General features: G+C 36.9%; 2 protein-coding genes and 1 long non-coding RNA gene across 3 annotated transcripts; all 3 read left to right on the top strand.

Annotated features, from left to right (window-relative positions):
• The first annotated feature begins 5,189 nt into the window (after positions 1-5,189).
• Positions 5,190-8,236, top strand: LOC113730414 (uncharacterized). The gene is made up of 2 exons (XR_003458335.2): positions 5,190-5,851; positions 7,116-8,236. It is a non-coding gene; the product is annotated as an uncharacterized lncRNA (long non-coding RNA).
• A 4,478-nt stretch (positions 8,237-12,714) lies between these two features.
• Positions 12,715-13,761, top strand: LOC140023686 (L-type lectin-domain containing receptor kinase VIII.1-like). The gene has a single exon (XM_072073099.1). It carries the CDS (start codon positions 12,715-12,717, stop codon positions 13,759-13,761), a length of 1,047 nt encoding a protein of 348 aa, XP_071929200.1.
• Positions 13,762-20,303: 6,542 nt separating this feature from the next.
• On the top strand, positions 20,304-25,623 carry LOC113730411 (proline transporter 2). Its single transcript, XM_027255072.2, has 8 exons — positions 20,304-20,445; positions 20,712-20,952; positions 21,732-21,956; positions 22,031-22,125; positions 22,487-22,676; positions 23,721-23,845; positions 24,715-24,930; positions 25,136-25,623. The coding sequence occupies exons 1-8, from the start codon at positions 20,440-20,442 to the stop codon at positions 25,511-25,513; spliced, it is 1,476 nt and encodes a 491-aa protein (XP_027110873.1). The 5' UTR covers positions 20,304-20,439; the 3' UTR covers positions 25,514-25,623.
• The last annotated feature ends 19 nt before the right edge of the window (positions 25,624-25,642 follow it).

Here is a 25,642-nt window from a genome sequence, read left to right as displayed (position 1 = left end):
TAGGAGAGGGGAAGGTGAGGCCGATCCACTGAGGTCATTGTCCTCTCGCACTAATTGAATTGTCCTTTATCCCAAAAAATAAAAAATAAAAAACCAACTTCCATTATTTTCCTCTTTCTTCCCTTTTTTCTTTAAATTTTTTTTTTAAATTTTTCTCATCTTTTGAACACCTTCAAGAAGTTCTTAATTCATTGTACGTATTGGACATTGAGAGACCCTTTGCAATTGACATAACAACAGCCAACAGATACCTGTCCTTTCACACTACCTTTCCTACGATATTCTTGGCTCTTATCCCTGTTAACAATGACTAAGAAATATCTTTGACAGCAAGAACCATCTTTTCCAAGAGCAATGCATCCCTAAGTTAAATAAATTCTTTCTTTGTTCTTTTAGTCTTTGATCTTCGTTCAGAAAACAAAAAAAGTCGACCTAATCTAACATAGAGTAAGATGCATTCGACTTTCATTTCTTCAAAAAAAAAAACAAAACAAAAACAAAAGATTTTGTGATGGTCAGGCGACTCAGGCCTCATCACCTCACTCTACTGATTGAAGACCAGGAAATTGCTGTGGAGGTGGATACGGAAACCAGTAATGCAAGGCAATTGTAGCTCAAATGCTCATTGACTATAAGCACCTGCAGTACTAGTACGTGGTCCAGCAGTTCTAATCATATCACATGGTAGAAGAAAACAATTTATGGCATCAGAATTTAAGTGACATCCAACTTCAATGGAGGGACAGATGCCTTGTTATTATTTGAATTTTTCATCTACTCTATACAAGAAGGCGCTGCTACAATGAGTAACTTGTGGTCCAGTTCTTAAAAACTTCCAGTTCGAAGACAGAGAAGGCAACCAACGCTTGGATAGCCAATTTTAAATCGGTTGGCCGGCCGTTGTAACTCAATCCACTTTTCACTTGCTGATAATAATAATAATAGTAGAGTACTTTTCCCTACAATGAAAAACCTAATGTGATGGTAGCTGCAATAAAAGCTTGCAAAGGCCTACATATTTTTAGTTGATAGTGTAGATGAAACATAGAATCCAATCCAGCCTTAAGTAAATCGATTTAGACCAGCTAAACAAATTTCAAGACTAAATACGATTTGGAAATGACTTTGGCTTGATGATGAAGTCCAATTGCTTGAAGTTGACAAATATAGAATCCAAACCAGGCCATAATTGCTGGAACCGCGAGCACAAATCATTTGGCAGTTGGTTTCGTTCATTGCACTGGTCTGAACTAAGCAATCTAGTTCCCATACTCAAGACAGCATCATCAAAATAAATTAATCAAGTCCTAGGCTAGTTGGCAATATCATGGATCATTCCTATGTCCTAACGCTAAAATCATATCGTGAATATGGGATGATTATTCCATAGGTGGTTTTATGATTTTGGCCCCGTTATACACACATATAACTAAAAATCTGCTAAATGTTAAAATACGTATAATATTACCTTTAAAAGTTCCGGGCCTATGTTAGCAAACAGACGTACTATTATTTAAATTAACTCTTTTTTTTTCATGATTTCCTAAACAGTAAGCTGAAAAACAAGTCTCTCTCTCTCTCTATATATATACATACATACATACATACATACATACATATTACTGCAAGAACCAATCATCAATTTCTTGAATTATTATTGGCGCCTGTAACCCTGAATAAGAATACAGAACTTTTTAGAGCAAAACATGCATTTTAAACCAATCCTTTTCTTGGGCAGTGCATATATGGGGGACAAGACAAGAAAGAACTTGTGCAGTTATGCGTGGAAGTTGACACTGAATAAGTTCCTGGATGAGTAGGACGAAATAGGCACGCACTTGGATGGAGCATATGTATATATTTATAGCCAAAATACATAGGCAAACAAAATGGCAGGTTATTTCCAAGTCGTGCTGCTCTACCAGATGGGTGGCAAGGGTTGGGTGGGAGTTACATTCATGTACAATAAAGAAGAGACAAATGTACCTCTATGGGGATGAATTCTCTTCATCATCATAATCAACATATATAATTATTACAGCACAAAATACATAAAAGAATGGAAGAGAAATATATCTAAGCAACCGAAAATGTATATAGCCAAAAAAAAAAAAAAAAAACTCCCGTTTTCTCTTCCCATCCACAGTTTCTTTCACCCAACCACATTTACCCCACTTCTTCCACCATAAGAGTTGATATCGGGTTGGGGCCGGCAGAGCACCATAGAAAGCCTGCACTGTGTAAAAATTGTTTATGTGGTCCATTCATGTTTCACTAGTGTGAACAAAATCTAACATACATATGTTACGATCGATCATCGCTCTTCACTGCTCACCATGTCCACGGGGCAGATATCAACTCATCAATTTATTCTTTTAATTCCTACTACAAATCAAATCGTCCGTTTTCTTTCCTCTTATTATAAGTGGCCGATAGCATCAATCAATTCTTCTAACGCATTTTCAATATTTGTATTGATTTCTGTCCTCCGCTTCTGAGAAACCAAAGCTGATCCAGCATCGGAATAATGGCTATAAGCCCTATATCGGCTTTCAGAAAACGTTGTAGGCCAGCGAGCTCTAGGAAGTGCGTTGTCAGATATTGCTTTCCTTCAGCTGGATTGGGACTAGAGGGCCAACTGGCACTCTTTTTGCTTAAAATTGATCGACACTTGATAAATTTTTGCACTCTTATAGGTGTCAACCAACAATTTGAATGAATCTTCCACGTCTAAATGTGTCTAGTCGAACGCTATATTGTCATCATTGACAAGAAACGAAAGAGCTTGGTTCGAAAAATTCCCCATGCAAATTCAAGTAGCATATACTCTAGTACAAGAGTCAAATTAATAGAAAGGATAGAGGTTTCCAGTTCAAATTTTGTTTCTGAAGTTATTGAGAATGTTTTACGATTAATCTATCCACACTCGGCATTTTTTCGTTTTAGATATGAATCCCGACCTGTTTGTTAAGACACACGTAAAAAATTATAGGATTGAGGAGAAGGTAAAACCTTTCCTCCTATTTGCTCACGCTCAGCATTTATAGAGTTGTTCATTTAATTTTCTTAAGCCTCTGAGGAATCTAATTTCTTCTCATCAGAGGTTGATGGTCACACGATAGGAACTGCATAGCTGTCCGTCCAAGGACTTTAACATCTTTTCAAAGAACAAGAGAAGAAAGTAAAAATTTGCTGCGAGTTGAAATGTATACTCTTAATTACATATAATGACAGATAATGTCTTGAGGCCCCTCATCATTATGACGATAACAATTTGCTCTCACGTTATCAATCCCGAATTGTCAATTGGAATGTCCGGGTGCCCTTTGACTTTCCTAATGGCGGGAAGATGCAACTAGAGGCTCTTGGTTTCCCCCAATTTTATTTTCATCCAAAGATTTTTTTTATTATCATTATTATTTTTTGGGAAGATAGTTCAAAACGTCATTTATATTTTGCCCAATGAATTTTTTCGCCATTCATTTAAAATATTAACTTTAAGTCCCTTATAAATTCAAGTTAATAAAATTTGGTTCCAACCCAAGTTTTCGGCCATTTTTTAGTTTGAAATCACCATATGACTCACGTGTAGTTTTTTTTATGTACAAAAATGTCAGATTTCGCTTTTTTAGTAGCAAAAATGAATACAAGTTGGATCAGATCTCAATATTTTAGGAAAGGGAATAAGATTTGGGTCAAATCTTACCTTTCAGAAACAAAAATGAATATGGATCGAGTCATAATTTTAAATACAAATGGGGTTTAACTTTTTTAATCTAAAAAAAAATGACCATGTGTGGATTACATGGTATATTTTACGATAAAAAGTGGTCGAACACTTATGTTGTGATCAATTTTTACTGTCTTGACAATGTAAGGAACATAAAATTGCCATTTTAAAAGTGTAGGAAGAAAAAGTTTGTTTGGCGAAATATGAGGGATATTTTAAATAATTTCCTCCCTTTGTTTTACCTTTTGTCATGGGGATGACAAAAAAAAGATTAAAAATCATGGTTACGGCTGTTTTTTCTTTTTCTCTCGACTAACATGGAAAATGAAGACAAGAATGAACTCACTTTAGGGGAATTGACCACCAAGTAAAATATAGAATGCAAATCCATAATAATTGCAAGTAAAGTGTTCAAATATTTACACTTACATTGAAATTCAAGAGGTATATAATAGTGCACCCTTCTAGTTTAAAAGCCGGTTTCCCTCCCTCTAACCCCTCTTAGCCCATCAATTGGATCCTCTACCTAGTATGGTTTAGAGTAGGACTGCTGTATAGATATAGTTGATTGATTAAAAAAAAAAAAGCATTCAATTATGATCCAGCAAATACTTTGGATTTGAATTGTTTCAAGTTTTTATTCATTTAACGCTATGACAATATTTTTAAATCTTATAATTTGCAATATCTCCCTCACTGAACGAGCAACTCAAGTACGTGGAACCAGTGTCCTAAACTTCTGCGAATAGTTTCTAAATTTTTCTGTATTAAAACAAAGCGTTTGTCCAATCAATGGGGAAAAAAAAAGGAGAAAATGCATCACTTTTTTCTTGACACCTCGAACTCGAACTCGAAATTAATATTATTTTTCAATCTGGTAAATTAATCGAAGCAGGGGGCGGGGGTTAATTTCAATGCATACATAAGATAAGAGTGGTGCTATACGATATCATATCATTACATCGTGCCATGTGTCTTTGACCACATAAACAGGAAGCCGAAGACCAAACCTGTAAACCAGCGGTGCAAATTAAGCCATCGGATATGTTGCTATAATCTAATCAGGACACATGATTAGCGAATATAAATATTTTTTTTTTAATTAACCACTAACCAGTGTGAGAAAAGATACAGTTTTTCTCATTAAACAAGCGTATTAAATTTATTATTTATGGTAGAAGTTTGACGGAAAAGAAGATCTTGGAATGGGACCAAACGAAAGTAATTATAGAAACAATAATGATATTTACCACCCCACCCTCTACCTCTGGCTCTGGCTCTAGGAGGAAATTTCTAAATAAAGGATAACTGACCCACCCATAATAAAAACCTTCGCCCATGTGCCTGCCTTTGTTTGAGAACGGGATGGGGTCTACTATAATTCTTTTCTTTAAGATGAGGAACCAAAAAAATACGTACGTGTATATTTTCCTTGTGATTCAACGATATGAAACATTAATAAATGAGTAGCATTAGTAGCGTACAAGAGTTGTGAATATATTTAGTCTTTGCTAGGGCACTTGCAGTCTCCTGATCTTTTATATTGAGAGTCCCTCAGACCACTTGCTTTTGTCTCTCTATCACTCCACTCCATCTAATCTCTCTTTCTCCCCCAAATCCTCTTTCTTCTCTTTGATTTTATTTCTTTCTTGCTTTTTTCTGGAGACAAAGTGGGGAATTATTCGAAATTCAAGCAGAAGTTGCTGCTATTTTTTCTTGTTTTTTTCCCCTTCTCTCTCTTTATCTCTTTCTTTGTGGACAGACAAGCGGAATTCTACATTAATCAACTGGAAGTTGCTGCAATTGTGTTTCTTAACTGCAACTGAAGGAGCCATCCAAAGGGATCGCATTGATCCTAACCCTTTAATTTCTTGCCTTCACATGTAGGGGAAGTATTTGTAATACTAGTTTCTTTTTAACTCCTAAACTGCATGTGATGTGAAGTGGGATCATGCTATCCCTTTGGATACCTCCTTTGGTAGCTAAGCTTCATCCAAAAAATGGAGATCCATCCATCCCTTTAGGACCCTCAGGAGCATGCACTTGTTGTCACTTGTCTGAGTTGCAGATTCGCATTCGCATACAAGGGTTTGAGGCCGTAAGCCCTTGTGGAACAAACAAGTAAGCAAGCCGCTTCTCTTCCTTTTTTCTTCGTTCTTTCTTTCATTCACTGTCCTTTCTTTGCAAGCTCCTGCATCAACAGGTAGCTCTAGCTAGCTTGGACCAATATCTTTGTTCATCGTTTCCTATTCAAGGAATACCACATACATAAATGAGGTATATCCAATCTGCATGAGAATTTCATAGTAATTAATTTAAGCTTGCACCTGCCCAATATGGACTTTGATTGTGCTTGCCTTTTTTTTTTTTTTTTTTTTCTGATGCATCTTCTTTTTGAAATAAAGATCCACATCGAGCTTGTGTGTGTTTCGAACCCTTTTCTCAATTCTCTGTTGGCTCTAACTTTATCATAAACTTCTGAGCTTTACAACCTTTATGTTTCTTGTGGGGGTTGGGGAAGGGAAAGAAATTATGCTTCAGCTTTCTAAACCCGTATGAAATAATTAATTCATTTTTCTAAGAGCATAGATTTCCCTAGCCACTTATATGATGCCGTTTATCTTCTTAATTCATCTTTAGAGTTTTTCAGTACTCCGCTACTCCTGTTTGACTTTTTATAAGATAGCTGAAGAAAAATGAAACGCCTGATTATTTTCAAAGATAGTTATTAAATTAATTTTGAGAAGACAAAACCCAAAAAAAAAAAATTAAAAGGAAGAAGAAGAAGGAGAAACATCTTGACTGGGAGCTGAATATTATCCACTAGCTCTGATCAATTGAGAGTTGACATTTTAGAAGCTTTCCAATGTTTTACGATCGTCGTCGTCGTCGTCGTCGTCGGCTATAAGTATCAAGCGCCAGGCTAAATGTATCTAAACACGTAGTATTTGAATATACCTAATCATTCGGGCAAAGTGCACATGACACCGATCATACTGACTGACATCCCCCAAAATTTGGGTACTGTACAGTATGCACCAGACACATATGTTTTCTAGCTATTCTTAAGCACCAATATATGACCAACAAGTAAGAATGAAACAGAAACATTGGTTGAACCTTTGACCCTTGATTAGTACGTATACCTGATCAAGTTTACTGTATAAATTCAGTGCCTAAAACATAGAATTTCATGTCTATTTTACCTAGGTAAGGTGGAGCAAAATTTAAAATTCAAAGCTCGAGAACTTTCTTTTTTTTTTTTTTTTTTTTGTTAAATAATGGTTACATTCTTGCAAGTTGCCACAGCTAATTAATCTAACTTTTAGAAAAGTTTATTTTGGCAAGAATGTTTTGACATTGGAACAACCTTCGAATGAATCAGAATGACGGTTTGTGTGATAAGAGACGTCCAACATCTTCAGCTGTATGACATCAAGGTACAAAGCTAGAAGCAGTCCAACAAGAAATGTCGTCATTTTTTAAGAACAAACTCGCAAGCATGGCCATGCCTGTGGCCCTGCGTTTCAAGAGTTGATATCACATGGTACGTACGAAGACTTTATTTAGGATCCAAGGCAACGAAAGGTGATACTACTACTATACTAGTATGTATATATTTTTTTTTAAGGGGGAGCTTCATTTCCTTCCCCCACCCCCACCCCCCGGCGCGGACATTGGAGCTTGCCCTTGAGTTTTCCAAAGGCAAAGGAATCGGCTGCCCACATGCGGTGAGGACCTTAGAAAAATTCCCCTCAAAATTCAGATATATAAAGTCTCTCTCTTTATGATGATGATCCGATCCCCTCGTCACATGACTCCCAACTTTCGACAACCTTGGTCTCCAGTGTGGAGTATGGAGCATGGACACACTTATCACATGATCAGCCCAACGCCTTTGAGCTATCCAAGACCGTAATAGTTGTATTGTACCGCTGCTACCATTAATATTGCATAGGATCTTGAATTTCATTTCACATTATGGTACGTTGTTTGGTAAAGGGAAAGAAAACACATTTACTCACATTTAACGTTAATAGTAGTAATTCCTGGACACGCAAATTTTTTGAACCAACTTCTGCAGGGGCTCAATTTCCGGCTTGGTTTTCTTCTGTCTTCCAAGTTTACCTCTTCAATAGATTCAAGAGCGGACTGTCATTTTAGCCCAACATCCCCTTGAATGGCAATGCACGGAAGTAAAACTACTGGTGTGGACTGTGGTCAGTGGAGTACTAGACGAGACAGGTCATGTACTTTGGTATTCATTTCTAGCTTCGTATAATCCCCCTCGACATTTCAGTGCCAGTGAGGGTGAATAAAAGGACATACATACAGCTCCATAAATGCTCAAAGCATATATAGGGCAAATGTGCTGGATTGTAGAGTTTTATCTTACGGTAAAAACGTATTAAGTTGCTAATACAGAACGTATACCTCTACAGGTTTTAACAACACCTGGTTGGCTCCATTCTTTAGTTGTCTATATAAAAGTTTTAGTTTCTTTCACTGAAGTTTTCTTAATTCAGAGATAGATGATAAAGTTTGAAATTACAATAATGGGTTCGCTCTTTCTGTTTTGTATATGCTTATCCTATACCCTTTAAGACACAGAATACCAAAAGGAAAATCTACCCAGAGAGGCAGCACAATTAGCAGCCAGTCACCTCGGGGGGCGTTGAATATTACTGCTCTTAAGTGAGCGTCATAGGCAAGTGTTGAACAGTGATTTGGTCAAAGTAGGACTGAACCCTACTAATTGCAATGACCATTAAGTAGGTATTAGTATAAAGTATCCCGGATTTCAGATGCCTGACGTGTAGTCTGGGGTTAAAGGTGAGGAAATTGGCCCTCATGAAATACAAATTGTCGTGAAATGGGGAATGTGTAGGCCTAATGTCCCCCGGCTTGACTACAAGTTCTTAACCAGGACACGACTAGAAGACACGCAAATTTCCAAAGGGAAAAAAGTTTGAAATAATTCCTCATCATGCTCTCGGGATTCAACATCGGTTGGTGGCCCTAGCAAACCACGGCCAAAGGGGTCCTTGAACTGTCTCCAGATCATACTCTTTCAATTCAATCCCCAGTTCTGTCATCTTCCAAAAAGGAAGCAAAAAAAAAAAGAAGAAAGAGTGCAATTAAATATGTGGACGCAGACACACGCAGTGGGTAAAAGTGCACAGTGGGTCAGTATAATTCAAGTCTCGTTGCACGTTTTCTTCTCTACACTCCAGGGCATAATCAATCATAAAATCACCCCATCCCATCCCATCCCATGGATGGATGGAAGGAAATTATTATTGTTTAATCGTGGAATTCTAAATGGGAAACGACGAAGTTGAAGCTGCTCAAATGGGCCTAGCCATGCATGAATGAATTCGTTGCAGAGACCAGACTCCACTCCAGAGAGAGAATGTGTGTCTGCTGGTGGTGTGTGTGCGTGTGTTTTTGCCTGGCCATTTCTCTTTTTCTACCCTCCAACCCAACCAGTCTGGTTTGGAGTCTGGACACGGGTGGCTTGGCTTGCCCATACATGACTTTATTATATTCCTTTACTATTTACCTGCGGACCGTTTTTTCGTCTTCTTCTTCCCTTTCTTTTTCCCCTCTTTCGTTCGATTCAAAACTGTACCATCTTTAGTTTTTCTTCTTTTTGGTTATGTTCGTGGTGTAAAACTCAGAAGGCAAGTGGAATACCTCGTATCTCCGATGAGAATTATTTACCATCTTGACAGAGTAGACGGCAAAAAACATCTTATTCGCAAGGTAAAATCCCACTGTATTGCTCCAGCACCACCCTGACCATTTTTCAGTCATAACTCGTAATAACCCTTGAGCAGACAAGCACAGCATGCCAGAATTTGAACTTGACCAATAACGGATCAGCATCGTTACGGGAAATTTATCCACTCCTCCTCTCTTTTGCCCATTGCTATGAATAACCCTCACAACTCCCAAGAACACACACTGCACCGTGGTGTTTATTACTCTTTTTAGTAATTTGTTTTCATTCTGCACTAAGCTCTACTATAAATTAAGCATCAAAAGTGAGTGTCTCGGGGGATCAAGCACCGCCTCATCCTAGCTAGGTACGTATAACTAGGGATGGCAACGGGGCTGGGTTGGGGCGGGGGAGCGTTGCCGGGGTTGGGGCGAGGGACCCCTCCCCCGCCCCCGCCCCGTTGCCTATTAGTTCCCCCCGTCCCCCGCCTCCCCCTCCCCCCGGCCCGCCCTGCCTTGCACCGCTTCCCCTACGAGGGTACCCGCAGGGTTAATATAATTTTATTATAATTAAATTTTAATAAATAATCAAGTACTAAAATATCAACACATCACCAAATTATTATTCATTGTAATTTTACAATTGAAACTCATAAAAACAATCAAACAGAAGTTATTTGAATACAATCCAATATGATGAAATAAATATAACTAAAATGGTCAAGTTTTCACTTTTAGTACAAATGCAATCACTAATTCATTATTGTGTTTGTGCTTTTTTTTGAGAAAAAAGTGTTATTCTATTAAGCGTAATTAGAAATTTAGTATAAATGTATTAGTAAATTTAGTATAATTAATTAATAAATTCTATTAGTAGACATGTATAATTATCAATTATATTACATAAACTAATATACATTATATAATACATCTAACTAATAATATCATTATCATAAGTTTATAACTAATTAACTTACATATTATATATAATTATATATATATATTTTTTTTTTTGCGGGTGGCGGGGCGGGGGTATACTCCCCCGCCCCCCCGCCCCGTTTCTAAGCGGGGGGAAAAAATTCCCCCCCGCCCCAACCCCTGTCCCGAGAGCCCCCCACGGGCACCCGCCCCTATTGCGATCCGCAACGGATCTTCTGTCCCACATTCTGTGCCACTCTCTGTCCCACTTTTTATTACATTACTATTTCTCATTCATAAACATCATGTTTTAATTCTTTTTTGCTTCCTTAAGATCCAATAACTATTAATTCAGTAAAAAATAAATATAACAGCTTCAAAAAAGCAATATATAATAGAAAATTAAAAAATACAGCAGAAAATTCATAAAAAATCTCATTTTTTATGCATTTTGATTTTTTGAGTATGTTAAATTTTGTGTATTACTCAATAATAGTTATTGGATCTTAAGGAAGCAAAAAAAGAATTAAAACATGATGTTTATGAATGAGAAATAGCAATATAATAAAAAGTGGGACAGAGAGTGACACAAGATGTGGGACAGAAGATCCGTTGCGATTGCCATCCCTACGTATAACGGGACTCTTAGCCGTTCTTATTTGAAGTCATAGGCCGCTAAGTTCCTCGCACGTGTATAATGAGACACAATGCAATATCTGATCTACTTAGCATTAATTTTTAGGTTATCAAATAAGTCCTTAAAGGGATACGGATGAATTATGAATATACTTAATTTGAATAGTGGAATTTGAGTTACCAAAGATATATGAATATTTTCCTTTTTATTTTTTATTTTAGTTTATTTAAAAAAAATTTTAAATTTTTTCATGATATGGTGCTGTGTTTTTGGGTTCAAGAAGATCCTACGTGTTGGAAAGAACGAGGTGCACAGAAACGCTTGCGGGACTAATATTCCTGGCCCGATCAAATGGTGGCTAGTTGAACGCATAAATTCATCTTGAGATTGGGGCTTGCCGCTCGGCCCCAATTGCTAAAATTGGGCTAATGAGCCCCACGTGAAGCCCAATTTCTGAGACTTCCAGCAATTGTTTCAATATCTATTTTGCATCTTTTTTTATAATTAGAGGGCAAATAGCGTAAATGATTGCTAAATTATTTAGAATGTTCGATTTTAGTCATCAATTTTTTCTTTAACCAAATGATTGCTAAATTATTTAGAATGTTTTTATCATTTAGATGAAAAAGCAAATAATATTGGATGCTTTTTTCGGGTCGCAGGCTTGGAAGTGTAAGCAAGAGTGAGGGAGAAGCTCTCAAACCAATTAGCCGAGTTTGGGTTTGGGCTCCTCGAGAGTTAGATATACATAGGCACACATGTACGCTGGCACCCGTCCTACAATTTTGTCTTTGGGGACTGAGGAGAAAGGAGGCTTGATGCGAAGAGGAGTGCCATTTCTCTACTAGGAAAACTAGCCTAAAACTGCATGTAATTGATGATGTAGATATTCATGCTTAGGTCCACGTTATTAACAAATTGGATAGGTTATTATTTAAAATAATTATTGTAGCATTTTTTTATAACTTGATATATATGAGATAAAAAAATAGTTAAAAATAAAAAATATATTTATGATGCAAGTAAAATAATAGTTGGAGGCATATGCCACGTCATCTCCTTCTCGCCCAGGGCTTCAAAAGATTTTTTTTTTTTTTTTTTTTTGTAAATTTGATTCAAGGCTTTAAATTTTGTAGATTTGGATTAGTGTAATGATTTAAGTGCAATCTTTCGCTCCAGTTGCTTTACCCAAAACGGATTAAATTCTAGAAGTACCCAAAGTATATAGGTTTGCTATTGTTGAAGAGGTAAAATTAAGACCAAAAATAAATGGAAAAATCTTGAATGGCAACAATTTAAGGGACTGCTGGGTGCTTTAACAATTTTGAAATTCACACGTCATCCAATCCAAACAAATTGAGCGAGCCCAATGGCAATAGAGGACAATCAGCATTTAATGGGCCCAGTTTGTTTTTTCGTTTCTGTTTCTGTTCTCCTCCGTCCCTCGGGCGACGCTGACATGGCTAGCATTTCAATAATAATAATAATTTAATATAATGGCTCCAATTCCCAAAGACTAACAGTGACGAAAAGGAAGTGACTACTGAGTCCTGAGTTTCGTCAGTTCAATAAACAGCACTGGAAACTGTCTGCAACAGTAACTCTTTCCCATCCAAAATCCCAAACCCTAACGGACTCCTAACTGTAAAAGTGTAAACTACCAACCCCTAAATTCCATTCATCAAATCGCCCCTGAGCTCGATTCAAGATGGCTGCATTCTCAATTCTCAACTTTACCATCACCGTTCTACTCGTATTCCTTTCACGCACTTCCTCGACCCCACTCCCATACGCTCCGAAATTTGATCCCAACCTTCTGCTCATCGGCGACGCCCGGCTCACCAACTCTGCCTCATCTGTTCAGCTCACCGACCCTACGTCTTCTTCAAGCTCCGGCCTTCTTATTCGAAGCAAAACTTTTAAATTTCGTTCCTCAAACTCGAAGAAGCCCGCCATCAAGCCTGTGTCGTTTTCCACTGACTTCATATTCTCAATTTCACCCCACGACGGAGACGGCCTTGCCCTAATTATTGTCCCGGCTGATTTTTCCTCTAATTTTTCGCGGGATGGTTTTGGGCTTTCTCGGCAAAGCAGGTTTTTCGCGGTTGAGTTTGATACTTCTAGAAATGAAAATGTAGGGGACGAGAATGCGAATCACGTTGGGATTGATGTGGCAAGTCTTCATTCAGTCCAAGTAAGCAATGTTTCTTCGATTGGATTGGTTTTAAATAGTGGGATTAAGCTGCACTCTTGGGTTGATTATGATTCTAGCTCTAAGAGATTAGAGGTTAGGTTATCTGGATTTGGTAGTCCTAGGCCTTATGCTCCTTTGTTAGCTTATCAAATTGATTTAGGGGAAATGTGGAAAGGGGAGGAGGTGTTGGTTGGATTGAGTTCGTCTCGTGGAAATTCAGTGCAGAAGACTTGTATTTATTCGTGGAAGTTTGCGGTGAGGATTGCTCCCAAATGGCTGCATAGTCAGCCCGTAAATCCACAGGCGTTTTCCAGTAAACGTAGTGAGGATAAAGTGGCAGACAAGAAAAGCCTGTGTGCTTTGAGGTTGCTTTCTGGTTTGATTTTTGCAACTGGTTGTGGTCTATTGGCAGCATTTGTGGTGCTGTTTCTATGGGCGGTGTTTGCTAATAATGATCAGGTGGCAGTGATCCCAGTTAAGTGCTCAGCAAATGCAGGGGATTTCAGGTACGAAAAGATCCAAGTAGTTTTAGAGGACAGCTCAGATGCTGTTAAGAATTAGAGAATCCAATTTGTACCTGTATCTAGTTTGTTTAACTAATGTTTCTGATGTGGATTCTGATGTTTACTTACGGAGTATTAGAGGGTCAAGTTCTTGTGATGTATCTTGTAACTTGCCAAACTGTTGTTTCCAATGTGCCTGTGGCCTGTAATGTTACTGACAGTAGTATGATCTTGAGTCTTCCATTTCTTACCTTTGGCTTTGCCTCTTGATTCCTTCCTGTTATGCAGATACCAATACTTGAAGTGAGGGATCTGTAAATAAGCCACTTTGCATTTCATAAATCTTCTAGTCAAAAGTTCATGAACGCTTACAATTAACCGTTTAAAGATATAACTATACTTTGTAGTTCGACCCCCTAACCTGAGTCCTGGCGTGCGAGGAACAAAAATTCATAAGAAATTTTCAGGAAAAATTTATTACAGATCCATATCCACCATAAAGCATATTGTATTTCCTTTTTAAGTTATACTGTTGCTATATGTATACGCTTGAAATCATCCATATTTGATATTCTGTTTGTTGTGGCTTAATCCACTTTTACCACCTGTTATGGATGATTACATACATGACGACTGTTAAAGTCCGACTAATTGTGTTTCTGTGGAGCTAAATATACTTTTCTGTTAAGAGTAACTACATAACCTTAGACTTTAACATCATCCTGAACTGTTTCAAATTTATGAACAAAGGAAAATCAAAGATTTTTATACTTGCAATTCTCTTTTATTTTCCACAGAATATATCCATGCTATCATGGGTTTGCACCAATTGTTACCTATTTGTAAATTTGTCTAGTAAATTCAGCTTGCTTTTGCTGTTATGTGAGGATTATTGCATTTAGTTTCTTCCATGGCTTCATGGTTTGGCTTCTCCCTAAAGAAAGGGTTACAATTACTAAGTTTGGTTGATAGCCAACTGAATATCTCATAAAACCTGGCTCAAGCATTGAAAATCAGGACAATGGCAGTGAAGCTAGTGCTCAAGGTTCATTCAAATTTGGGATTTGTGCCTCATGTTAACTGCAATATAAATAAGATATTTATTTCTCTCTCTTGAACACTTTAGATGGTGGGCTACTGAATTTAATATAAGATGTTAAATATGCAAGGATAAGGTATATCAACTTAATGCTAACTTGCAACTTGGATCACCTCAAAAAGAGCTTGAAATCAATGACAGCGGACTTGACCGTGCGGCCACTTGCTCTAGTTTGCAGGTCTATTTTTGAGCATGAGTTTCCCCCTTGAGACTGACGGTGCCTTGTATGTAATCAGTATCAGGGGCGGATCTACGGTGGGACACTGGCGGCACGGGCCCTCATTATTTCCCTCAAATTTCTATAGTACTCATAGAATTTTGATATAATTTCAATTGTGTCCCTTAGAGTTTTGTGTATCCATTTGTGTATATGCTCCTAAAGTTAGCTTTAATTTTGCCTGTTGCTACAGTTATGATAGAAAGGGCTTTTTCGATTATGAATATAGTAAAAAATCGGTTACGAAATAGAATGGGGGACACTTGGATGAATGATTGTTTAGTTACTTACACTAAAAAAAATATATTTCGTAAAGTTCAAAATGAGAAGGTTATAAACCGTTATCAAAATACGAAAACTAGTCCTGAACAATTGTAAATGGTTTAATTTACTTTTTGAAATAAAATTATTATTACATTAATAATTTTGAGTTTGTCTTTCATGTTTTTTATGGAATATATACATCATTTGTACTTGTTGATGAATTTTTTTTTTCTTAAAAAATTATAAAAGAAAGTAGGTAAAAAACTTAGATTTACTTTTGCCTCCACCGACAAATTTTTTTGGCTCTGATTAGTATGTTACATGTGCATTTTGGTTTGTCTTATAAGGTGCATATTTGTTGTTCCTATAAGGCTATAACCAGGATTAGCAGACTAGAATTGTTCCGTAAGTAAATTGATGGCAACTATAAGGTTGCTTTGAGATTGAGTTCTATGTTTTCTTTGACGTGCCTGGACCTATAACCAATATGCTTGATGCCCCTTGTTAAGGTCAAAGCAACTCCATCGTTTTTCCAAGGCACAGGTCAGCCTCGTAGAAAGCAAATGAGCAAGGTCTTGGTCGAAGTATAATTTTCCGGCCGTCCTTCGATTAACTCCTGCGTGTGAATTATTTATCGATTTCGATAAAAAAAAAGGATAGGCAGTAGGCAGACTTTTGTTTCCAACCACTGTGAAAGTGATAGTGGTCTATATAGGATGATGGGCTCTGTGAGACAAGTCAGCCCTAGTTTTTTGTTACTTTTTTTTTTTTTTTTGTTTTTGCCTTCTTCTCCTTCTAGAAGTGGGATGAGATTTAAAAAATAAGAAAGAAAAATGAAACTCAGGATAATGTTAATTTTAATTACTAGATCATGACTTTCGCCATGGATTGGACTGATGGACACCTGGACCAGCTCTAGCTATCGATATCATAGACAAGCTTGACCGAAATGATGATGACCGGATATAGAGATGGTTATGCCGGCGCATGAATAAATGTGGCGGGTGAATACAAAGTACAAAATTGCTGATTTCTACGGAAAAATAAACGCCGAGGATGTTACTTATGGGCTGTGAAAGTGATAGTGGTCTGTGGTCTATATAGGATGATGGGCTCTGTGAGACAAGTCAGCCCTAGTTTTTTGTTACTTTTTTTTTTGTTTTTGCCTTCTTCTCCTTCTAGAAGTGGGATGAAATTTAAAAAATAAAAAAAAAATGAAACTCAGGATCTAAATGTTAATTTTAATTACTAGATCATGACTTTCGCCATGGATTGGACTGATAGACACCTAGATAGGGGTGTACGCGAGCCAAGCTACTCGCGAGCTACTCGCGAGTAGCTTGGTCAACGACTTGGCTTGAACTCGGGTTGACCGAGTTTGAGCCGAGTTTCGAGTAGCTCGAATGAAAATCGAGTCGAGTTTCGAGTCAAAAATCCCCGGCTCGAGGCTCGTCGAGCTACTCGTCGAGCCGGGGTTATTTAAATAATATATTTATAAGTTAAATAATATATATGTATTATAATTATAAAATGATCATTATGAGTATAAGTTATATGGAATTTACAAAATACCCTTCGTTATCGAGCCTTATCGAGTCGAGTTTCGAGCTTAGAGCGAGTACATCGAGTCGAGTTTCGAGTATCAATTTTTTTGACTCGATCGAGCTCGAGCCGAGCTCGAGCTTAGAGATATATGAGTCGAATCGAGCTCGAGTATAGCACTACTCGAGCTCGACTCGGCTCGATTACATCTCTACACCTAGACCAGCTCTAGCTATCGGTATCATAGACAAGCTTGACCGAAATGATGATGACCGGATACATAGATGGTTATGCCGGCGCATGAATAAATGCGGCGGGTGAATACAAAGTACAAAATTGCTTATTTCTACGGAAAAATAAACGCCGAGGATGTTACTTATGGGCTGGAATTACTTTAGCCTTTTTCTTCCTTCATTTTAATGCGATACATGTGAGATGTAAAAAAAAAAAATGATTGAAGATACAAAAAGGGTATAGAAAAACGTGAACAGACATTTTCAATAAATGTTTTACTGAATAACTCCTATATAAACAAATCCATGTGTAAGATTAATATATGTTATGTTTGGATAGTGGGTTATTTTTTCAAATATATTTGCTTACATCACTATTACAATTTTTAATACAGTTTTTTTTATCTTCCCAATTACCTTTTTATCTCACATACATCATATCACAAAAAGTGCTACAGTAAAAATATCTCAAATAATCCACTATCCAAACACGCGTATAATTATTATGATTTGTGTTACATTAAATTGCATCTTGATAAATTCAAATCTGATCCATCACAACCAACAATACTCGATAGGGAGATAATCAGGGGCACGTCAATGTGCTTAAAGTATCAGGTCTTGCGACATGGAATACGAATACAGCTGTAAGTAAACTCTAATCTGTTTAAGATCCTCGCGAAACAGAGCATTACTAAATATCTCAGCAAAATAGACAACTTAACAGAATCCCAAATTACCTATTAAATGACATTTTGCTTTATATTCATTAGGTTGATTTATGGCTGCTTTTCGCAGTGATGCAATATTCATTAGTCTTTTCCACTTCAAAAGTTTCGAGTCATTTCAGCCAATACGACTGCTACTATATGCAGCCAATACGAAGAAATTGGACAATCGAATAAAGAAGAAGAAACGGACGCAAGAGACTTTTATCTTGTAAGATTGTGGAATTGGGAACCTTGCTTTCCCTTTTTCTAATTCATCCTCACTTTATATATATATATATATATATATATATATATATATATATATATATTTCCATAGGATAAACGTGGTAAAACTCCGTCCACAGACATCACCTCACCCCCTCCCCCGGGGCCCAACAAAAAAAAGGAAAAAAATAAAAGTGGGAAGAAAGGTATCAGACCCTTGGCTTCAAGTGGTGGCTGAGAGGTGTTTGGCAGAACTCGGATTCTCCCTCAATCATGCCCGCACTCATTAGTTTTTATAAATTTTAACCGGACTTTTATTTCCCCATTTTTAAGTTTTTCGAAGCGTACGGAAGTCATTTGCCCCACTTTAAAACGAATTTACTATTTTTATGTATATATATTTTATTATTCGAAACATGCCCCAAAACTCGAATTTTTAGGATCCGATTCGGCACATCAAATTGGAGGAGTGCACTACAGTTTCATATAGTGATTCCGGACGAGTTACACAGGGATTTAAATCCAAAGTAAGATTCAAACCCAAAATCTCGAGAATGGTTAAAAGTCTGCTTACCGCTGGATCACTCGAGGGCTATATATATATATATATATATATATATTCCCCTGCCTTGGAGCGTACAGGAAGAGATGTCTTCCTAAATTACCTACAATAGACAGAAAAGTGTTCCATAATCTAAAGATGAGTTAATTTTGCACGACACACAATATATCTGTTTCATAAACATTCATTGTTGATGCGCGTCCTTGGATTCGTAAAATCTATGGTGGCCCGGCCCCAGCCAAAAAGATTGACTAAACAATAATAATTTTAGTAGAGTCTCGCACCAAAAATTAACGCGTATTTTTTTATAAACCTTTTCTGAGGAACCGAAAAATAGACAGCGTATCTGTTTATATACATCAATCATGTTGAGTTCATCTCCACCCACAAAAAAAAAAAAAAAAGAAAAAGAAATCATCTCTCCCACTTTATAATTAAGTATATAAGCTGCATAAAAATATCTTCCCACAAAATCGTATCCCTTCACTTAGGCACCCTTTTGGATTGAGGGAATCAGAGGAAATGAAATGGGAAAGAATCTAAGATATTTGATTTTCTTTTTATTTGGATTTATTTTTTTACTAGAGAAAGGAAATAAAAGAGAGTGAAATGATCTAATCATTTCGTTAAACTGTGATTTACGTCCAACACCGGAAAGAAAGTGAATCAAATTTCATAAAATAATTATTTTTTTTGAAAAAAAATAAAATTTTTTCATATCTTTCTCAATCCAAACAAAATTTTAGTATTTTCTTTCTTTTTCTTTCATATTTAATCTAAACAAAATAGATAAAAACTACTTTCCTCTATTCTTGTTTAATTTTTTTTTATTGGTCCCCCCCCCCTTCCTTTTCCTTCAATCCAAACAATGCCTTAGGTGCAAAGAAGTTCGTTAAAAAAAAAAAAAAAATTTCCTTTCATCCTACTTTGAAACTTTTTTTTTTTTTCAACACAATTTACGAAAAATTAATTAATTTTATTAGAAGAACAAATCTAACATACTATTTTTTCTAAAATACCCTTACATTAGCATTAATAGTATAATTAACCATTACTCTTTCCATCCACTTTGATAATCTTATATATTTTTTTATTCATCCCAAATTATAGTCAAACTTTCAATTAAATAATATATTTAATTTTTAAATTTTTTAAAATACTCTTATTTAACATACAGCAAATATAGTTAACCTGTCTTGAATAGTGGAACATATCATTATTATTTTTATTGTAATTACTGCAAAAGTATGATGATTAGTGATTATCCTGATATTAATGTATCTTAGGAAAGCATTAAGCTAGATTTACTTTTTCAAAGTCAGATAGTTTTTCTTAAACTATGCAAGAAAAAATCAATAAGTATATTTTTATATTAATTTCAACAATAATATTGATGAGTAAAGCAATTAAAGAATAAGACTGATTATATTCACGAAAAGGAAGTACATTAAATAAGAGTATTTAAAGAAATTAAAAATTAATTATATTTTAAACTGAAAATTAGATTATAATGTGGGCCAGTTGAAAAAGGGCGTTGAAAGATGGGACGGACGGAGCATTAGTCAAATTGATATGCCCCCTTAGTAATCTTGCTACCGACTCTTACCACCGTGTCAGTGTGGCTGGGAATAACGAACCGACTGAAAGAAAATTCAACAGAGCAGCCATCCGGTACAATTGCTCCCTTCAACCGATCATTCCCAGATTCCCACTTGGCAGAATCAAACCGTCCACCGCCTGACCCGACTTCGCCAATTGACGGCTAGCAATGTGTCGGCGGTGGGTCCAATTGCTGCTCCCGATCCCGATACGTGTGCGATGAGAGATTTTTGTCACTGACACGCAATAATTGCTCCCCACGATATCCACAGCCCAGCGACTTTTATGGAGGTGGGACTGCGCGTCCATGCGTCTCTCTCTCAGTGTCGTAGCTTTCTCTCTTAGAACTCTCCAATTGATGGTTGTCCCTGCATTTGATGGAGGCCCTTTAAATAGGAACACGCCTGCACACACTCTAGGTGTGTGTGGTTGTGCGTGTGGTCTTTTTCTTTTTCGTGGTAACGAACTAAATATAGGATTGCAATAATAAATAAATAGCAATCAATAAAGTTTGAATCTTCCTTTTTTTAAAAAAAAAATTTGTGCGTTCTTTTCAGCGACAAAAGGGGAAGGAAGAGGGAGGGCTGGCCCTTGGGGAAGTCGTAATCCAAGAGGAGGAGAGCTTGTCATTGCTCTTGGGTACACAAGGAGAAGACTTGTGCACTCAAGAGGAGGGGGGTGAATTTGTTGGAATGGAGCACCAAGACGATGTTCTTGGTGCTGGCCCTCCTAAGAAGGTGCTCTCCGATGATCATTTGGCCGTTGAAATCCCTGAGACTGCCCATCAAATCAGCCAGGGTATGATTGGCTTCTGCATTTCCGTCTTCCTATGATAATTTTGTTTCTTGTACATCGACTTGTATTACGTTTACTGCTTTTCTTGAAAGAGTGCTTTATGCGGGTTGGATGAATTAAGACTTGGTTTTCTCAAGGGAAGAATGTAGTCTCCAGTTTATTATGTTAAGAATGAACAGGATATGGTGCAAGAATGGAACTTTATAGCATGTTATAGAATCTTTATTAAGATTTTGTTTCTCCCTGACTCTTTGTTGCACGATACATATGAAAGGTATTGTTTGCAGGGATTTTTTCTGATTGAAGTTCTCTTTAGGATATTACTTTCATTAATGGTGGGATTATATGATCAGCAAAATGATTGACCTCCTTTTTGCATGCTATTTTTTCTGTTGAAATTGTTTGCAGGGATTTTTTCTGATTGAGGTTCTCTTTAGGATATAACTTCCATTGATGTGAGATTATATGATCAGCAAAACGATTGACCTCCTTGTTGCATGATATTTTTTCTGTTGAATCTTTTGAAGCTCTAAATCGAATGATTTATGCATCCATGTTTTCCCCTTTCGACTCTAGTTTTGGAGATAAAATCATCTTTCAAACGATTCTTTCATAGGATTAATCTCTCGTCTCCTAAAGTTACGTGCCCATCTGTTTTCTATATGATATCAGGAAGAGCACTGGTTTTTTTGGCTGGTTTGTAGGATTTTGTATGTCTCTTTATCATAACATGGTTGTTTTTGAGTTTGAATTAGCCAAAGTTTACCCTTCTTCAAATGCAGATTCATGGTTTCAGGTGGGGTTTGTCCTCACGACTGGAATAAACAGCGCTTATGTGCTGGGATATTCTGGTACAGTCATGCTTCCTTTAGGTTGGCTGGGTGGTGTACTAGGGTTGATTTTAGCAACTGCTATTTCGCTTTATGCAAATGCTCTTGTTGCCAAGCTCCACGAATTTGGAGGAAAGAGGCATATCAGATACAGAGACCTAGCAAGAGCTATATATGGTATGAGTATATGGACAAAACATAGTGCCATATTAATCAAGACCTTTCTATTCACCTTGTTTCCTTCTGTGCAGGTCAGAAAGCTTATTCGCTCACTTGGGGATTGCAATATGTGAATCTTTTCATGATCAATGTTGGATATATCATTTTGGCTGGCCAGGCTCTGAAGGTAAAATTGTTATGGTATTTTTTTCTTGTCTGACTTATTGCTGAGCTTCTTAGGTGTACATCATTCGAGAACCTGCGTAGCTACCTCTTGGCAATACAAAGGCAAAACAGGGCCGAAACCGTAATTTTTTCTCTTCACAAAAAGAAACACCCTCTAGGGACGTTAAATTAGCAGTATGGCTGCTTTTGATTTGATTTCTTACTATTGATTATTAGTAGTGCATAAAGTACCCATGTTCGACCAGACAAATATTAGTTCTGCTGGAAAAGTTCAATTTATGAATACTTTCTGCAATCTATAATATACAAAGACTATCCTCTGAAGGTTTCATCTAAGCACATGTCTCTTCATACTTCTGCAGGCTGTGTATGTTCTTTACTCAGATGACCACGTCATGAAGCTGCCATACTTTATTGCGCTAGCGGGTTTAGGATGTGGCCTTTTTGCCATCAGTATACCTCATCTGTCAGCTTTAAGGATTTGGCTGGGATTTTCAACATTATTCAGCCTAATATATATTGTTATTGCATTTGCACTAGCTCTTAAAGACGGTATGATTTTGTTCCTTTCTTGCAGTTCTTATGGTGTTGTGAGGTGTTCATTGAAACTACTGTCCTCTCTGTTTCCTTTAGTTCAAATTGATGTGCTTTTAAACTGCTAATCTGATTTTAAGTTTTTCATTCATCCAGTTCATGTTCTTTTCCACTTTTTGAAATGCACTGACCTTGTTTGTGGGGTTGAATTTTATAATGAAACTTGAGGATGAGGTATCCTGATACTGAGTATCCTAACAATGTTCTGCAGTTTCACCAAAAACTGCATAGGAGGTATTATTTCCATGTGTTGGGATATGTTAAAATGTAGTTTGCTGGATCAAATTTGTATTGGGGTACATGAGTTGTAATTAATATCATATATTGATTCATATTACAATTAGTTTGCGTTCTCAACGTTTTTTTTTATTTTAAAGATCTGTCAGATTGTTTAGAACACTTTAACAAGTATTAGTTTTCTCAAAGACTTGTACATAAACACAAAGAATGCAGATTACACACTTTTTTCTTTTGTTTTATTATTAGGAGTGCTATTTTGTTTACTCCGTTGCCAAAAAGATAAACAAACATAAAGTTCCAACTCCCCTACCCACAGAAAAGAAGAAAAAGTCACCCCATAATTCTAATCACATGGTTATAGCTAACGGCTTCAGATCATCTTTTATCTATTGACATTTGGGTTTTACTTGGTCCTGGTTTGCTGGTAGGTATTTGGTGTAGTTACAAGGTATCCTAGCAGAATTTAAGTACATTGACTTCTGATCTTTGAATTAACTTAAGAAGTTTGAAAAGTTAATTGTGTCTGTCACAAGCAACTTGATGACAATGAATAAATCGCGACTGTGAACTGTATTATCCCAAAGATACCTGGATTTCATCCATTCTTCTCTAGTAAGGAACAATTGTAAACTTATGTGTTCTGCTATGCTTTTCCAACAGTAGTGTGTTCAGTTGGTGTAAAGGAATAATATCCTCAGCATAACGGCTAATGGTGCTGATATTGATTGGATCCGTCTTATGAGAGATTGTATGTATTTATAGGGATTGAAGCTCCTCCCAGGGACTACAGCATTGCCGGAACCAAATCAAGCAGATTTTTTACTACCGTTGGTGCAGTTGCAAACCTTGTTTTTGCATTCAATACTGGAATGCTTCCAGAGATACAGGTCTGTGAAAATTAATGATCTTCAGAGACAAATGTCATACTTTTTTAGTGATTCACTGAATGGCTACGTTATATGTGACTCCATTTATGGATTCTATGTCTATATATCTTCTATTTTTCTATTAGATTAACATATTATTATTGCTTATTTATTTGGGTCATCGGCCTGTTAGTAGAAGTAAGGAAAATGACATCAAAGTGAATTGTTTCTTTTGTGTTACTACTTCAGCTGTGTTCATGTATTTGGTTTATTATGAAGGACTATATTTTCGCGCTGTATTGACTGCTTTATTTAGTCGCATGGACTTTGCATGTTATTACCTTTTTGTAGGAACTCAAAATTCTGAGATATACGAAGGATTGATGATGATCTTGGGACTTAAAACTTTAGTTTTAGGATTAAACAATGATATTTTCTTGCTTCTATGTTGATATTAGTAGCATCAGTTGTCTTGGCAATGACTAACTCAGTGTGAAGTGCCATTGGTTATCGCAAATTTTTGGAGTAGCTTCTGGTGGGAGTTTGACGTTGGAGAAGATTTCCGTTTCCCGTCCTTAGTGCAGGAGATTTGTTGACTGATTCTTGTTGGACTCTGGAGTCAGGAACACAATCTTTGTCATCTTTTGAACTTTGGGACTTTCTTTTTGGTTGTTTGTGTAGAATATCTTCTTCTCATTTCTCCCCCGCTCGGTGGCTTTTTTTTTTTTTTGGCCTTCTCTTACTGATGGTATTTTCATATATCCTCGTGAACATTGCATCTGTTACAATCCCTAGTATTTGCAAAGCAGTGACCAAATCTGACCTGCTTTCTTATCTGTTAAAGTTTGTTTTCAATGCTAGACATAACAATAATATTATCAATGTGACAGGCGACAGTGAGACAACCAGTTGTTTCAAACATGATGAAAGCTCTTTACTTTCAGTTCACAGTTGGTGTTTTGCCAATGTATGCTATCACATTTATAGGATATTGGGCCTATGGATCCAACACACAGACATATTTGCTGAACAGTGTTAGTGGCCCTGCTTGGGTGAAGACGCTGGCCAATATTGCAGCCTTTCTTCAAACTGTCATCGCCTTACATGTAATATCATTACTCTTCCTTTCTGAGTTTATAATTCCATTGGTTCGCTTGTCTCAGAACATCAAGCTTGCTCCAGATGCAAATAGTTTCTATATCCTATTCAAGTTGTTTCCTGAAGAAATATTTCTCCCTCTTTTGATTGCTTAGCACTATCTCTCTCTTGAAATTACACGCTAACTTTGAGTGTCCTATGTGTTTCTTGTAGATATTCGCAAGTCCGATGTACGAATACTTGGATACAAAATTTAACATAAAAGGAAGTGCATTGGCTTTTCGCAACTTGTCCTTCAGGATTGGAGTACGAGGCGGTTACCTAGGGATAACCACTTTCATTGCAGCTTTGCTGCCATTCCTGGGAGACTTTATGAGCCTTACTGGGGCTTTCAGCACATTCCCCCTAACTTTTATACTTGCGAACCACATGTACCTTGTCGCTAAGAAGAACAAGCTGACGTCCATGCAAAAGAGCTGGCATTGGTTAAATGTCTGTTTCTTTGGTCTCTTGGCTGTTTTAGCAGCAATTTCTGCTTTGCGGCTTATTGCAGTAGACTCGAAAACGTACCATATATTTGCAGATCTATGATTTTTTAGGCAGTTCCAGAGGCAAAATTAATCCCACGTCTGTTTATTTGTTGACATTCCAGGTGTAGGGTGTGGCTTTTCTCAGAATAAGAAGTGGTTTTTCTTTATTGAGTCTTAGCTGTCCATTGAG

Source organism: Coffea arabica, chromosome 2c (genome assembly GCF_036785885.1).
Source record: "Coffea arabica cultivar ET-39 chromosome 2c, Coffea Arabica ET-39 HiFi, whole genome shotgun sequence".
Lineage (NCBI taxonomy): Eukaryota > Viridiplantae > Streptophyta > Magnoliopsida > Gentianales > Rubiaceae > Coffea > Coffea arabica.
Note: the sequence above shows the minus strand (reverse complement) of the source record. Positions and strands in the feature narration are given on the sequence as shown.

Coding starts and splice junctions, on each gene's coding strand:
- LOC140023686 (XM_072073099.1), top strand. CDS start 12,715: ATGGCTGCATTCTCAATTCTCAACTTTACCATCACCGTTCTACTCGTA.
- LOC113730411 (XM_027255072.2), top strand. Junction 21,957..22,030: donor CCTAGCAAGAGCTATATATG/GTATGAGTATAT, acceptor CCTTCTGTGCAG/GTCAGAAAGCTTATTCGCTC. Junction 22,126..22,486: donor TGGCTGGCCAGGCTCTGAAG/GTAAAATTGTTA, acceptor ATACTTCTGCAG/GCTGTGTATGTTCTTTACTC.